Source organism: Hypomesus nipponensis, chromosome 18, assembly GCF_054491055.1.
Source record: "Hypomesus nipponensis isolate SF chromosome 18, ASM5449105v1, whole genome shotgun sequence".
Taxonomy (NCBI): domain Eukaryota; kingdom Metazoa; phylum Chordata; class Actinopteri; order Osmeriformes; family Osmeridae; genus Hypomesus; species Hypomesus nipponensis.
In genome coordinates, this window is record NC_140378.1 from 2,716,465 (window position 1) to 2,732,167 (window position 15,703).

General features: G+C 44.5%; 2 protein-coding genes across 2 annotated transcripts; both read right to left on the bottom strand.

The window, feature by feature from the left end:
• Positions 1–2,876, bottom strand: ndufa4l2a (NDUFA4 mitochondrial complex associated like 2a). Its single transcript, XM_084680385.1, has 4 exons — positions 2,785–2,876; positions 1,216–1,301; positions 768–828; positions 1–639 (listed from the first exon to the last, which is right to left on the bottom strand). Exons 1-4 carry the CDS (start codon positions 2,827–2,829, stop codon positions 583–585), a joined length of 249 nt encoding a protein of 82 aa, XP_084536511.1. The 5' UTR covers positions 2,830–2,876; the 3' UTR covers positions 1–582.
• Positions 2,877–8,237: 5,361 nt separating this feature from the next.
• Positions 8,238–11,939, bottom strand: actr5 (actin related protein 5). Its single transcript, XM_084680335.1, has 9 exons — positions 11,546–11,939; positions 11,150–11,388; positions 10,717–10,886; positions 10,321–10,538; positions 10,088–10,252; positions 9,867–9,974; positions 9,580–9,719; positions 9,311–9,443; positions 8,238–9,063 (listed from the first exon to the last, which is right to left on the bottom strand). The coding sequence occupies exons 1-9, from the start codon at positions 11,927–11,929 to the stop codon at positions 8,740–8,742; spliced, it is 1,881 nt and encodes a 626-aa protein (XP_084536461.1). The 5' UTR covers positions 11,930–11,939; the 3' UTR covers positions 8,238–8,739.
• Positions 11,940–15,703: the final 3,764 nt, after the last annotated feature.

Below are 15,703 nucleotides of genomic sequence, written 5' to 3' on the forward strand. Positions count from 1 at the left end.
TTCAGCGTAGACAAGAACAATTTTTATTTCACTCCATTTTGTCTAAATGGTATCCATTCAAACTATGTCAACTACATCAGACAAGATCTCTAAACATGCACCGTGACAAGATCTCTCTACGAATGCACCTCTGCAATCTGGCTTCCCTCACAACACAAACGGTTCTTGATAAGTGAATTAGCTAAACTCACAGCCCTGTCCATGGTGAGGAGAGAAAAGCAAACACACAGAAAAATGGAACAATTGATTGCTCTGTGTGTGGGTACACTGACCGGATACATACAGCATCATACAAAGTCACACTATGAAAACAGCAGATACACCAAGCTAATTCAGAAGACTTTAAGACAATTTAGAAACCCATTTCTGTCCACATGGAACGACCTGTGGCCGGTTTCACTAGGGCAACACTAGAAAATATTCTGTATGCAGTAAAGGACAGTATATATACAGACACAACACTCGGGGGGGTAGTGGGTGCTGTGAGAGCTGTTTGTTCCTCAACCAATCCCAACCTTGGTCATTAAGGGAGAGTGTGGAACTGGCCCTGGATCAGGGCCTGGCTGGTGGAGCATGTGACGTCTAGAACTCTGGCCCCTGCTTCTTTAGGTTGTTGTAGTCAGTGGTGATTGACACCAACTGGAGGGAAGAGAGGGAGAAGATAATTATGGTTTCAAATTACAGGGCATTGACACTTTTCTTGACTATTGGTGTGTGTACGTGCGTGTGTGTGTGTATGTATGCCGGTTTCTGGGTATGTGCACTACCTTGTACTGGTAGGTCGGGTCTAGCTGGTTCCAGGGCTCAGGGTTCTTAGTCTTGTTCCATCTATGTGAAAGGCGAAGAAAGAAGAGGAGAGGGGCGGGGAGGGATGAGGAGCAGGAGGAGCAGGATGAGGAGGAGAGGAGCATGACACCATAATCAATGGTTCTTTATGTTTACTTGTTCAACTTGTTCAGCATAGAAGCCATTGTGATGGAAATCTGACAATCAATAAACATGACGTAATTAAATGTCTTTGTATAAGTATTTATTAAGTGAATCTTTCTGCAGAAAGAGATCAGAGGTCACAGAGTACACTACCAGAGTGCACTCTGTGGAGCTCAGATTAAGAACTCTGAATGATAGGCCCTTTGACAGGCCCTTTATAGCAAGCTACAGTTTCATAAGCCATCTGTAGCCCAAACATGGAAAAAGGAAATGTTATGGTCTTACGTGACGTGGGGTCCCTTCGCCAGACGAACCAGATACATCGAGGCTCCCCCCATTCCCAAACAGATGAAGAAGAACTGAGGGATGAGCTGATGAGCGAGAGAGAGGGAGAGAAAAATTAGTTCCATAGCAAATTTAGTCAACATGTCAACATACAGTATGATTGCATGACCTGTTAGGGATGTGTTTTTGCTGTGTTACTCCTGATGACATGAGGCAATGTGTGTCTGGCTGTCTCCTAGTGCTAGGTTGACTGATATATTCAACCGAGTGTGTGCCACTTTCTATAGAGCAGAGATGGTGGAAAAAAGGCACATTGACAGGTTGTGCATCAACTATTTGTATTTTTCACACTGCACACCTTTTCCTCTTTAAGATATAAAGTCCAGTCGTAAATCCATTACATTTTGGCATGAAATCAAATGTTGCTTAAGTACTGTACGGAATTAAATGTTAGATAACTTAGATTACATAAAACAAAATTAGATTCCCGATTACCAAGCCTACTTTGTCAAGACCTAAAACGTTGGGATAGATCTTCAGGAACATGATAAAATAAGAAATCATTTGAACTTACATTGAAAAGAAAATATATTAGAAACGTAAATAATACAATTTACATAAAATTGCATGATTAGAATTTTCAAGCATCAGTGATCAATGGGCCAGGCAATCGCAATGTTCATATTTCAGAGAGAAATGTCGGAGGCACCCCAATAACCCCCACTAGGCGTAAGCAGCCCTCCTTTTTTGAGGCCTGTCCGAACTCAATGAACTCCTATGCCTACGTGCGCCTCACTTAAATTCGTTATGTGTGGAACGGTCTACGTGCAGAATGGGGGTTGAACCAAGACTCTTTTGTATTGGACTATGAACGTTTTCTGTATTTCATCACGTGATGTTTTGATCACCAAGACACGATTTCACGTTTTCGTTTCAAAGTTGTCATTTCTTGCGGGGTCGCGACCTCTGTTTTGAGGAATGGAGAGAGAAAAACTGACAATGAGAGCAGAACAGGCTACAAAACAAATATTACCATAAAAAGAAAAACATGTTTCATCATAATATTATATTATTTCATTACCATTCTGAAAGTGTTTGCTTTTTAAAAGTCGGTATACAGGTGTAAGCATTGCTTTAAAATAGCAAATATTTCGTTCATGAATTATCTTTTTTAATATATAAAAGGTAGGGTAATAGCCTATACATGGCACAAAGGCGGGATGTTCACTACATGTAATCTGCAGACACCGTTGAATATCTTGAGGCGCTGTCCAAAGGCTGAACCTATTAAAAATGCATTCTGCATCTCGGCTTTTAATAATTTTCGGTCTAAAACTTGAATTGGTTTTATCGTATTGATAAAACCAATTTTTGTTGATGTTAACTCTGTAAGCTGAATATGGTAAACCTCCTCATCAACCTTCTTGAGGTGATGTTGTTTTTGTTTGTTAAAGCTATAGAAAAAGACAACCAGATATTCTCCTGGTTTTAATTAACTCTTGAGTTTTCCTTTTGACGTGGAAGGCTAAAGGATAGTGATGATGTCTGTCCTAAATGAAATTTACTTACGCCAGGGTGCCTTCTTGCGTGATCAATTGCTGTGCGAATCATCATGGACCGTTTTGCTCTCCCAGTAAAGCGTGTTTTCCAGATGCACTCAGAATCTTGTTTGGGAGTCTTATATTGGACCTGTTGTCCTCAGTGCGGGTGGGGCTTAAAGATGGGGGAAGGGAGGGGAGAGGAAAAGTAAGGAGCCTTTGATCCTATCTGATGTCGGGACAACTTACTATGGGGTTTCCGAACACTGCTGCTGCATCAAAATCATGTTTACTTTATAAATGTTGTTCACTGGAAGTTTGCAAGATATACATCCACAATTTATCAGTTGTTCATGCACCCAAAAACATATTCCCCATATTCAAGCAGAAACTCTCCAACTCCTCTCCCCTCGGGAGAATGAAGGAAATGGAGAGACATACAAAAACTAGAGAAACATACAAACACGAGTCCCGGGAGACCAGTGGATATAGTCTCTTTTCACCACTGGAAACCGCTTAAATTTACATTAGGCTACATGCGCACAAGTGGCTTTGAAAAGTCCTGAATTGTTTTGTTGCAAATGGGACCTCATTGACTGTTAAAACACTCAGTGGTTGCATCGTTTGATGGGGTGAATGGGGTGAACAAAAAAGCCAGTAGGCCTACTTCAAGTGACACCTGATTTTCATTTTTTTCAGTAGCCCAAGTTATATGTATCCTATTGCACTGAATATAAAGCTCCTAAACTCATTGAGTAACGGGCTGATCGTTCATATTCTACCCTGTTTTCGTTATCACTGTTGTTCCTTAAAAGGAAAACAAAAAATGATGTATAGAAACGTATTAGAATCAGAATCAGAAGGCATTTTATTCGCCATGAATGTTTGCACAAACAAGGAATTTACTTTGGCAGGGAGGTGCATACATTAAACACATAGGAATATTGAAACTTAAATATGTGGACTAACTATACAAAAGGAGCAAAGTCTAGCTAATACTAAGGGGGGTCTAGCTATTACTAAGGGGAATAAAAAATACAAAATAAAATATAAGTAGTCATAATTTACAATCTAACCTAAAAAAACAGATAGTGCAAGAGAACGATAGAAAAGTGCAAATTGCAATGTGCAGGGTGTTATTGTGCAGCTTGTGATTTAAAGTCATTGTAAGTCCTTGGCCTTATTATCAGTAGGCTTCCTAAAAATTAGAACTTTTGACAACATTGGCTTGTGTTAAAAAGAACCCCTCGGGAGAATAAGGCGGAAATGGAGGGACAAAACTGGACAAACAACACGGGTCCAAAGAGGCCGTCGACAATCCTCTGGTATAGCCTTCCTTATCCACTCTGATAACTTTAACAACGGAGAAGATGTGGTCAAACTACTTAATGGCTTAGAGGAGAGGTGCACGTATTGTGTGCCTATTGGCCAAATGGGGTTATCAACTCGTAAAACACATGATCGTGCGAGAATCTCAGATGTTGTAGAATTTACAACTTTCATGCGGGAAGTCCGTCTCCTTTCCACTGGAATAATGGATGAAAGGCACACCAGATTAGGGTAAAAAGATAAAGGGCTGAAATTAACATTAACGACCGAAGCGAATATTGAATTTCACGTGGAAGTCACCGGTGGCCCCTTTTCACAATAAGCATATAACGCGCCATGTTTTCTGTTAATGTCCTCACACTGTCTGTTAAGCGTTGATATCTAGATTAAACATTGGAGTCCGATGTAATCACGTTCCTGACTCATTTCCCCATCGTATTGCTAAAAACAGTGAGAACTCCTAGGTCCTTTTAAGGTTACAGACTCCGTAAGACCCCATTTTAAAGGTTGAGCCAGCCATTGAGTGAAGAGCTCCTGCAGTTAGAGCCATTTACAAAGAGGGCTGAATTGTCAATATCATTTTTTCATTTGACCCTCCCAAAAAACTAACAACATTTTTTAGATCCTATAAGCAACTAATTTTAAAACAGCCATCATCATCTAAACCTTTTTAGTGTCGCAGCGTAATGTCTTTAAAATTAACTCCGATTGCATCTTGGAGATTTTACAGCTGCACAGCAAAGCAAAGAACCCGCGCCTCTCAAAGTCACTAATGATTTGCTTGGCCAACAGGTTACTCAATTTTAGGTTTAAGACAATACCGCAGCCTTGAAGCAAGAGACCACACTGATGTTTTATCAGAGCCTAAGTGAAACCACACCATATTTCGCATCTATTTATCAATAGGATCTTCTCGTGGTCAAAATGTTTTCAATCAGTTATAGCCCTACTCAGGGGTTTCATTATAATTCAGAAAATCATATTTAATTTGCTACATCTTCAATTACGTATTTTAAAAAACTGCCCACCCACAATTGAAAACAATACGCCCCTGGACTTATCCAGCAAACCGATTAGATTTATACACAGCTTGCGGACAAGTGGATGTCACATTTCCATCAATTTAACATAGGCTGAAATCAACTTAGGCTACCTAATTCTTCTAACCTTTGAATACATTCAATCCATCGACATTGGTCGCGCAAAACTAGTTTAAATGTAGATATTCTTCACTTGTGGACAGAGGAAAAGTTGTACAGTCACATTTTCATTATATTCTTTCAAAATATTTTGTGTGTCAGGATTAGTCAATTTCTTCACTTTCTTGCTTCTATTTCGTCTCGTCTGGACTACTTTGAGGCATTTTTGTCTCAGTAAGAAATCCCTCTTCAGCCAAACCAAAACAAATAGACTGCCACACCACCGCAATTTCGTCATCTAATTTGGCTGTTACTTTTATAATGGATTTTAAGATTTTACTGAACCAGTTCCAGGCATTGCGTGATGTTGCCCTGATTGGATTACTTGGCTCTGGACACCTTTGCACTAGTATGCAGTTTAAAAAAGCTTTTTAGCGTTTGAAATGTAGATTGAGAACAAAGGATATTTGGACTTTCGATACCAGGGCGCTTAAACTCTGACATGAGTCTCTGTCTGTCGTCACTTGGCTGTGTAGTCTTTAAAAAAATCTGTGATCACACTCCTTTTCATTAATTTAACTTTCCTGATTGTTTGATTATACTTTTAATAAAATGTTCTATGTTTGAATGTAAAGGACTTTGTAACTCAGCTTTAAAAAGGTGTTGGAAATTATTTAGTACCAGAAGGATTTGGACAAAGTTCATGTGGTTCATGGGAGCCAGCAGGGTCAGCAGCATTTGAAGCTGTTAATTACGTCAAGGTGCCCTTATTCAGGCCCTTATACAAAAAACTAATGAAACTGAGAAGGAGGAAGGTGCAGCAGTAGCATGACACTGGTCATCACCATACATCACTTCCTTTTACTGGTCACAAAGTGATTTGAGAGTTGACTTTCACAGCTTCCTTCTGAGTAGCTCAGAATATAAAGACCTTTCATAGGACTTTCTGAGGACCTGACGTAGGTGCAGAAGGTGGTGTTGATGTTCTTTCTCCAGTTTGATTCTGGACCCATGCAGCTGCACACAGGTTGTCCTGCTCTTGGCGAAAGCACACACCTGCAGTATACGCTGCATGATAAGGACATTCCCAATACCAGATAACCGCTGCACTCAGTCAGTAGGGAAGTCTAGAGCACAACCATGACCAAGCACCGCTCTAAATAGCTGGTTTTCCACAACGGTGACAAAGCCGTTATGCAGCGGCAGCATTCCAGCTGCCGAGCTACTCCTGCTGGGTTTTGTCTGTGAGACGATGATGGAGTTGTTGATTTTGGCATGCTCTCGACAACTGTAATAGCCTGGACACTCTGAGGGGTCTGTTTCTGACCTCTCACCCCTGGAAAGCCCTGTGGAGAGACAGTGCTTGGCTGAAAACAGGCTCTGGGGCTAAGGCCAAAACCTCCACAGAGGCTGCTTGTCTCCATTGAGCGGCCCTAGGTCTTCTTCCACTGCTGACAGGAAGGCAGAGCAAGAGGTTCAGAAGAAAGAACTGCCAGATCGCTGTTAGGCTCTGTAGTAGAAACTGTAGCATTGAAAAATACATCTGTCTTACCGTACTTAGTCTTGGATGTCTTGACACAATGCACAGTACCCATACAGGTCTGTGTACACTGCATATTTATCATAGTGTGTATCTTTTCTAGGGTTTGGTTGTGGTGGAGGTTAGTTGTGTTTGGGGTAGATGGGCCTGCTATTCCTTCAGTCAGGGCAGGCTCAGTCCTGTCCTCAGACAGGCTCGGTCACAATAGAGGATTTGACCTGACACTTCAAAAGAGAGGTGAGGGGGCAAGAAGACACCAGAATAATAGAGGCCAGAGCCACAGGGGGTGAGTGGGGGTATGTGTGTGTAGGGGGGTGGTAGTGGGGGTGGGGGGGTATTGTTTAACTGCAATGGCAATTAAATAAACATAATGTTTTTTTTTAGATAGAGACATTTGGGGTTTAGTGTAAGACTGGGATTGTACTCTAGTGCCCAACAGGCAAGACGTTGAAGCACCGTGTCAAGCAGGCTTGCCCAGACAACTTGACGGAACCCAAGATCATTTCTAAACTTTAGTCCACACCCCACTCGTGTAAGGTACCCCCCTCTCTGCCTCTGACCTTCAGCGCCCCCAACTCAAAATGCTTTCCCTGAGGGAGGCACCCGACACCCAGAGACATGTAGGACAAGTTGGAGTGACTTTATCAGTAGTGCTTTATATTTTATAGCACACAGTTATCTCCCCTCACACTTTTGAGGGTAATGTCAGTGAAGACAATGAGATGAAAGACCATGAGCTCATTCGCAGTTAGGTGACAGAGAGGGTGTAAACCAGTGGACCCTGACATTGTAGATCAGCATGCTGAGACCCTGGTCTTCTCCTAATCACAATAAGTGCATGCGACTCCAGCCCTACAGGCAGACAGGGTGTCTGCCAGAGAGCATTACTTCTCAGCATGGAACTCTGACCTACTGCCACTGCTCAGGGAGATGAGGCTCAATGCAGCTGCACCCCATCAACCCCTCCTCCTTTAAACTACCCCCCCACACACACCTCCATCCAACTCCACCCTTCCTCCTCCTAACTACCCCCCCCCCCCCAAACCTACAACAAACTACCTCACTTACATTTGGTTGGTTCTCAGACAACAGATCAGGCTATGTCGGGATTAGGCACAACTGTTGACCTGTTTATCCAAATCCCTCAGATTAGACTGGGTCCAACTTTGCCTCTGCTACTTTCTCAAAATACCTTGCCCAAAATACTTAAACTGTAAGGCCTACAGTGAGTAACAGCAATAGACAGGATGGTAAAGCACACCACCCATTGTGGACAGATCTTATGTTACCTGCAGCCAAGCTAATGTACCTTGCCAACATATCAGAACTAGCTGCCTAGTCTGCACCTTCCTGATCCATGCATCCATGATGAGCTGTTAGAATCATGCCACCTAGTGGTACAATTGTTTTTTTCATTGGAAATGAAATACATCATGTTTACATTCACATGTCATTTCAACATCTATGGCACATTGCTGAGAAGTTGGACAGGGTCACCCATCACACAATATTCTTTTATTCTCATGTTTCAGATGAAAAAGCAGTTTGAAGAGTTCACATTCTGCTGAAATGATCAAGTAAACCTCAACATATCATGACCCCGTCGATGCTCTGAAATACAAATTTCTCTACAAACAAAAACCCTTCAGTATTTACATGATCAAATATAAAATGTTTAACAGGCGAACAGCAACAACAAGTAGTACTGCCTATATCTTGCACCTTGGACCAATCATGACAGTAGTAACCATTCAATATGAGTGGTCCCTATTGATCTGTCAGCACTACATTGGTGCTGCTCTGCATCCAAACAAGATATAAACAAACACAAACATGTGTTTGTGTACAGTGGGGATTTCCCCTGTTTGAACCATACTGGTACTAATACCAGTAATCCCCTCCATGTGTTGGGAACACTGTAGAGCAGGTCCATATACAATGGGTCTACGACACAAATAAACCCGCTGAAGAGAGCAGCTCAGGACTGAGCCGTGAGGGTGACAGATGCCCCCATGGAGGACGCCACAGCACCGGGTGAAGCCACTGCGGACGTTGCCAGGGGAACGGGCGCCGACAGTGCTTCGGCAGGTCGAGGGGTGGGCTTGGCAAGCGGCATGGGGATGAAGATGTTGGATGCGGAGTGTTCGCTCAGGTACTCCCCTCCCTTCTCCTCGTAGTCCTGTCTGGTGACCCAGCCCTCCCCCTCCCCTCCCTCCCCTCCCACCCCTCCGGGGGGGTGCTGCAGGGCCCAGTCGCAGGCACCGTACCAGGCATCCAGGGCTGGCCGTGACGCCAAGGTCACCTGTGGGGAGAGAGGCCGGGTGTGGTTCCATTTGAACTCATGTTGATATGGAACAGGGCCATGTCTACTTAATAGCGCAGCACAGTAAGCGCTGTGGCACCATCTTTAGGCCAGACTTTACATTTCTGAGACACAGGCTCTGGGTAACCAAAGTAACCTAGGCAGACATAAGCTGTAAGTCTGTAAACAAGGTATTTGACCTAGGTAACACAGGCCTACAGCAGGTATGCAGCATCCTTAAACCGACCTGAAAGTGTGACTGAAAGGGCCTGAAGGCCAGAAGCTCTCTCTCCACCCTTTCCTTCATGCCTGGGTACAGCAGGTTCCCTCCTGTCAGGAACACATTGCTCACCAGTGCCTCCTGTTGCCCTGGAGTGTACCTGCACACAGACAAGAGCACTGATAAGAGCCATCCACACTTCAACTAATCCCACAGCACAAAATGATATTGATTATAATTAGTGTATTTTTAAGTAAGACTGAGATTGAGGATGTGTGTTTCTGTGTGTCCCTTACCTGCTCAGCACGTATTCCAGGGTCTCCATCAAGCCCATCTGCTCCTCTCCAGTGAGGGACGGCTGGAAGAGGATTTCAGGGACACGCAGTCGCTCTGTGCCCACAAACAGCTGGTGGTACTCTGCCATGTTGAACACCGGCTGGACAGAGGAGAGGGGGGGGGTGAAGCGACAAGGGAGGGACGAAGAGAAGGCGGGACGAAGAGAAGGGCCGGGTTGTGATTCAGGTGTAGGTCTGCTGTGTCAGTGCCGTTCCCAGCACCATGCTGTGTGTGTGTGTTTCCGTACCTGTGCTAGGCACACCGACTTCTCCGTCTCTGTGTTGTCCTCACTGAAGTCTGGCTCTGCCTCGCCCACAACCTCCCCTTCCTCCATTGGATGCTCCAGCTCTGACACCTGACGGAGTTAACAATTCTGCAAGTTGAGACCACTGGCTGCAGACTGAATAGCTCATACTGCAAATCCTCTTTTCTGGGGCACTAGACCAGTGTGGGTGGTGTGTCACTCACCTCAGTCTTGCCCTCGGCCCCCTCACTGTGCAGGAGCCTATGCCTGCCCTGCTCCACAGCCACGCCCAGCTTGGAGATGTACGACTGCAGTTCCTCTGCCGAGTCCATGTTTAGCTCCACCAGCCTCTTATGGAACTGATCCAGGAGACCATCCTCCAGTAACTCCTACACACACACACACAGTTAGGAGTGCCAAGAGTCTGCAATGACAGACATAGAGCCGAGAACTTCACCTGTATGGCCAGAAGTTTATCCAGGCGTTGTTGGTCTTGCTGGAGCTTCTCCTCTCTGCGCCGTGTGTTAATCTCCTGCAACCTCCTCAGCTGCTGGGCCCTCCTCTCCTGGCGCTCCTCCACACTCACAGCGCCCCCTAGCACCTTGGCTGAGAAGGGCAGCTGTATACGGTGCACCTCCCGCTCATAGAACTCTGGGCTGCGCCACTTCTCCAACTCTTGAGAAGGAAACAGTTAAATACGTTGTGTGTGTTGCCCTGGTTGTAGCTGTGTGTGTGTGTGTGTGTGTGTGTGTGTTACGCTGGTGGTAGTCTGTGTGTGTGTGTGTTACCCTGGTTGTAGCTGTGTGTGTGTGTGTGTGTGTTACGCTGGTGGTAGTCTGTGTGTGTGTGTTACCCTGGTGGTAGTCTGTGGCGGTGTAGCTGTGCTCATGCAGCAGCTCCTCCATGCGGCTGAGGGTGATGGCTGCTAGGTGACCTGGATACTTGAGCTGAAGGAGACGCTGCAGGTAGGACGAGGCGTGAAACCCCCCCACGTTCACACGCTTGCAGTTCCTCGCATCCAGCCTGGAGAACCACCGTACGGACAACATTCATGCAGGGCAGAGTATGTCACAAGGAAAATAACTGACTGTTGATGATTTTTTAATCAAACACCTAGGCCTCCTAGAGTGAGTTCCTCCTAAATTAAACATGTGGCTTTTACTTTGTCAGATTTCCAAAACTTCACCCAAATGAATAAAACCATTTGTGAGGAGGATAGACTCTTTACGGTAAGCCTAGGGTTTTATTCTCTGCCCTCCATAGCCACAGTGACAGGCCAGGTTTACCTGCCGTTGATGACAGGCAGGACATGGGAGCAGTGGTATCCCGAGGACAGGATGATGCCTGTGTGTGGGGGAGGGAGGCTGTGCTGAGCGTTGTTGTAGGAGAAGCTGTACAAGCTGTCCACGCCGTAGGACACACTTGGAACTCGGTAACACTCAAACAGCAGCTCCGACATCATCTGGCGACAGTGCAGCGGGTTGCACGGGGCTTCCGTCAACACAATGGGGTGCTCCACGCCGCCCTGGACACAACAGGGTAGAACACACCTGGTCAAAAGAATCAACATATTCCGGAATTCCTCGTTTGTATGAGGTCTACATTTAACGTACAGCAATATTACTCGTTTAACCGTAGCCTATTTGTCATCCTACCTACTTTCGTAAACTTCAGTCACTCACCTCCGAGCCAATTCCAAGATGTGTGAATATGTAATCAAACATGAGTTCTTGTATCTCAAAGTTGACAACAACGTTTCGGTCAAACTGGCTTTTCAGTAGCCACCGCAAAGGTTCCAGATTGGAGATGTCATTGCCGATCTGAGTTTCACTGCGCGCGGCACCTCTGCTTCTCGCCGCCACGGATTTAAACAGCAGTCGCGGTGCACCCGGTTCATCGCCTTTACACGCCCAACCAGCCCGCGTTTGGAAAGAGCCATTATCTATGACTATGGGGACAGGTGATGGGACTAAACATCCAGCTGCAATCTCGTAAATGGGGTCGGGAGATGACTTGTAGTCCTGAAAAGAAAATATTTGACATGCTGGTTCTGTTTCGGATGTCATTTTGAAAGTGTGTTGCTACAAAATACGGTCGATAAGAACCATGACACAACCATAACTAGTTCCGGATACAGCGGAGAACTGCCTTTAGCTAGGAAGGCCACGTCACATAAGCCATCGGTACTAATTAAATTGACAAAAGAAAAATGAATGTTAGATAAACCGTGACACGCATATGTGTAGGTCCACAAGACAAATATCATCAATGTATTCATCACAATGTTTCATAAACTCTTTTGAAAGTGTAGAGCAACGACCGCCAGATGGCGCAATTATTTATCTGTAATCTGTCTGCAACAACTGTGTCTTGCCAGACATAAAAAAAGGAGAATTCATTTGTATCTGTTGGTTTTTCACAATTATCAAGGAAACCACCACAAGCAACTGTTTAAAACAGGAGGAGTTCATATCCTAGACCCAAGAAATTCATGTCTTTCAGAGCTTATATTTTACAGTTTCTGTCAGACATGCCTTTGTCTTAAAAAACGTAATCCCGTCGTTCCTCATCACTTGAGTTGAGTGTATATCAGGTAGTTTCTGTCCTCTAGTGTATTTTTAAAGAGAGGAAGTAACACTATCTAACTGTAAACACAGAATAGGGGAAGTTGGGCCTCAGGTGGTGGTTTGAAACATTTAGCTCAGTTCAACATTTACACAACCCTGAGAAACACTACTGCCTTTCAAATGTCATACATCCAGGCTAGATACTGTATTGGCAGAAGGACACATATTAGGGCATAAGGAGGACTGTGCACCTTGATGTTGTGTTATTGAATCAGAGCCACAGTTCAGTGCCCATGGACAAAGCTCTAAGTGACTGCCCCCTCCTTCCCCCAGTGCCGAGGGTATACCAGATCTAGGTCACCTCACACACTGGCTCCCAGAAGGCAAGACGTGACATTGTGCCGCTGTCCCCAACACAGGCAGCCCACGCTTGTTGTGCATGTCATGTCACACAGCCATGATCTGCATAGGGACTAATAAGCTACAAGCTCTCTGGGACTACCCACCATGTCTGCCCCTTCCACCCTTGCTGCCAGCCTCCATTTTGTTAAGGCACCATTGTCATCATAATAAGGATTTTTAAGTGACAGAAAGGGAAGAATACTATGCACGTAAAAAGTAACCATCCTTAAATCAGTTATTTCGAGTCATTATTAATGTTATCATTACAAGAGGGTCATGATACAAATACATTTTTACCATACTAAGATGAGGGGGCAAGGAATTTGTAAATATGAAATAACCATAATTGTAATTGTAGTGTTATTTCATGTTTGTGTGTTGGTAGTGGGCTATATTTTATCCGGTCCAGAGACTAAATGTCAGGGTTATATTAGTGATTTGGAGTATTATACTATATAGGGTCATCACCCACACCAGCTCTGTCCTTCGCAGCTTTCGATGGAAGGATAAAATGTTCGTTCTGATCTGTGTGAACGAGAGAGTGGGGAAAAGACAAAAAAAGAGCGACAGTATAAAAGCTCCTGTGACAGAGATAAGAGAGGGGAAGGGAACGTGTTTTACGTAACAGGCTGGCTGGGGCTCCTATAGGGAGATTCTGACTGACAGTCCCTGTAGTGCTATGGCGCAGAGGAAAAAAACTTGACTTCTACATCTATTTCTTCTTCCGTCTCCATTTTTTTCACTTTCCCCCTCTTTCTCTTTCTCTCTTTCTTTATCTCTCTCTCTCTCTCTCTCTCTCTCTCTCTCTCTCTCTCTCTCTCTCTCTCTCTCTCTCTCTCTCTCTCTGTCTCACACATACACACACTCTCACTCTCTCTCATATTTTTCTTTCTTTCCCCCCACTCTCCTACACACACACACACACACACTCCCCATCACACACAGAGACTGTCACAATGACTCTCTTCACCTTCATCCCTGTGAGCAGCACAGATCTTTTGGGGCCATAGGGTGATTAATGTGTTTGTGCACCTGTCACTTTACATGTATTCCCCTCACATGTGTGGGGTGTCTACATCTGTATATGTGTGTGTGTACATGTGTCTACGTACTTTTGCATATGTATACGTGCAAGTATGTTTGCATAGGTGCTTCTATGTGAGTGTCTCTGGTGTATTCCAGAGTAAATTCCCTGTCCTTGAGCACCATTTAGTAAAGCAAGCCAGCCTGTGCCCCCCTTCCACAGACCTCCCCCCACACACACAGGCTGCCAGCTCTGCAGCTTCTTGCTTTTGATCCTCTGCATCATATCCTCAGCCCCCCTCCCATTGTCAGACCTCTGATTGGCTCAAGTGTTTTTCTCTCTTCCTGCAGCTAGTCTCTCAGACAGGAAGACGTCTCTACCTCCCAATCTCGCTGCCCAATTACCGTGGCCATGGCAACTATCTGAGATTATTGCCCCAGAGTGTGCAGCATGCCTGTTAGTGGGCCCCTAAAGCCCCTCGTATCTGCCCCTCAATGCAGCCACACAGTTCCTCTCATCTCAGCTGAATTAATCCTGCCTTTGTTAACCCACAGCTAAATTGGTCACCAGAGCAACCCATTTAAAACCCTCTCTGAGGCAAACTATATAAGAAATATTTTCATTGTTAAATGAATAATATTTTTAGACAAGGAAATCAAATGTTTTTCTGTCATCTGCTGCATATAATACTACCAGCCTACGCATATTCTATATCATCCTTTACTTCACCTCAAAACTATATCAAAGGAGCAATTGCAGACAAATGTGAATATACAGTGTGTGTTTGTGTATGTGTGTGACATTTACAGCCTATCCTCTGTCCCAGCATTAGCCCAGGGTTTTGCACATGATGGGGGAGGGAAGCTTAGTCACTGAGATGCCCCAAGGACTCTCGCGGGAATATTCTTTCCTCACTGTCCACACACACACACACAGACTCACCCACCCACACACAGACAAATACACACTCTCTCTCTCACACACACACACGCACACACACACTCATGTGCATCCACCCACATAAATGACACACAGACGCACACCACACACATAACTACCTACAAAAACACACAAAAACACAAGCGCACACACAGTGTGCAATCCTGAACACAAATGGCAGCTGGCAAAGCAGCCTAAGCCAAGCATGAAAATATGCGGAACTTTCTCTGTCCTGTGGGTTGATGCTAAATTTAGAGCTTGTGTCGTCTTCCCACATGCTTGCGTGTAAAAAGGGCTATACAAATACATTTGATTTGAAATTTGAATTTGATTCCCCTCTCTTTTTGTCTTCCAGTGCATAATTGCACAAAGGCTATGTGACTCCATATTCTGCACACAATTTTCACCATAAACAAGCTGAAATATTACCAATCAAGACTATATTTCTTTAATGTTGAAAGTCAGCGGAATAAGTATCTGACTGCACCATACAGCAGGGGAAACGTTGCCAGAATATATATTGCAGGGGGCTGAGCAGGACCTGATGACAGCTCTGGCTGATGTGTCGTGGCGTGTCAGAAGCGATTAGAGAGAAGATGAACTGCCTCGACTTCTGAGAGATTAGCTCGGAAGACTAAAAGTGGGCTTTTTCTTTTGAAGTTATTTCACTCCATCATTACGTTTATATTAATATTGAGCCATTAAAGCAGAGAAAACCACGGGCATGTGTTAAATTCGATATAATGCAGTGCGCTCCTTCTGCGACGGATGATTTCGCTTTAACATACAATTGAGTGGACGTCCAGTTAACTGGAATTTAAGGTAGCCTATGCGAACGGAATGAATGAAAGTGCAGGGCATTTAAAAAGAACAGGAAACATCATAGTGTGAAGGCTACTGTAGCCGAG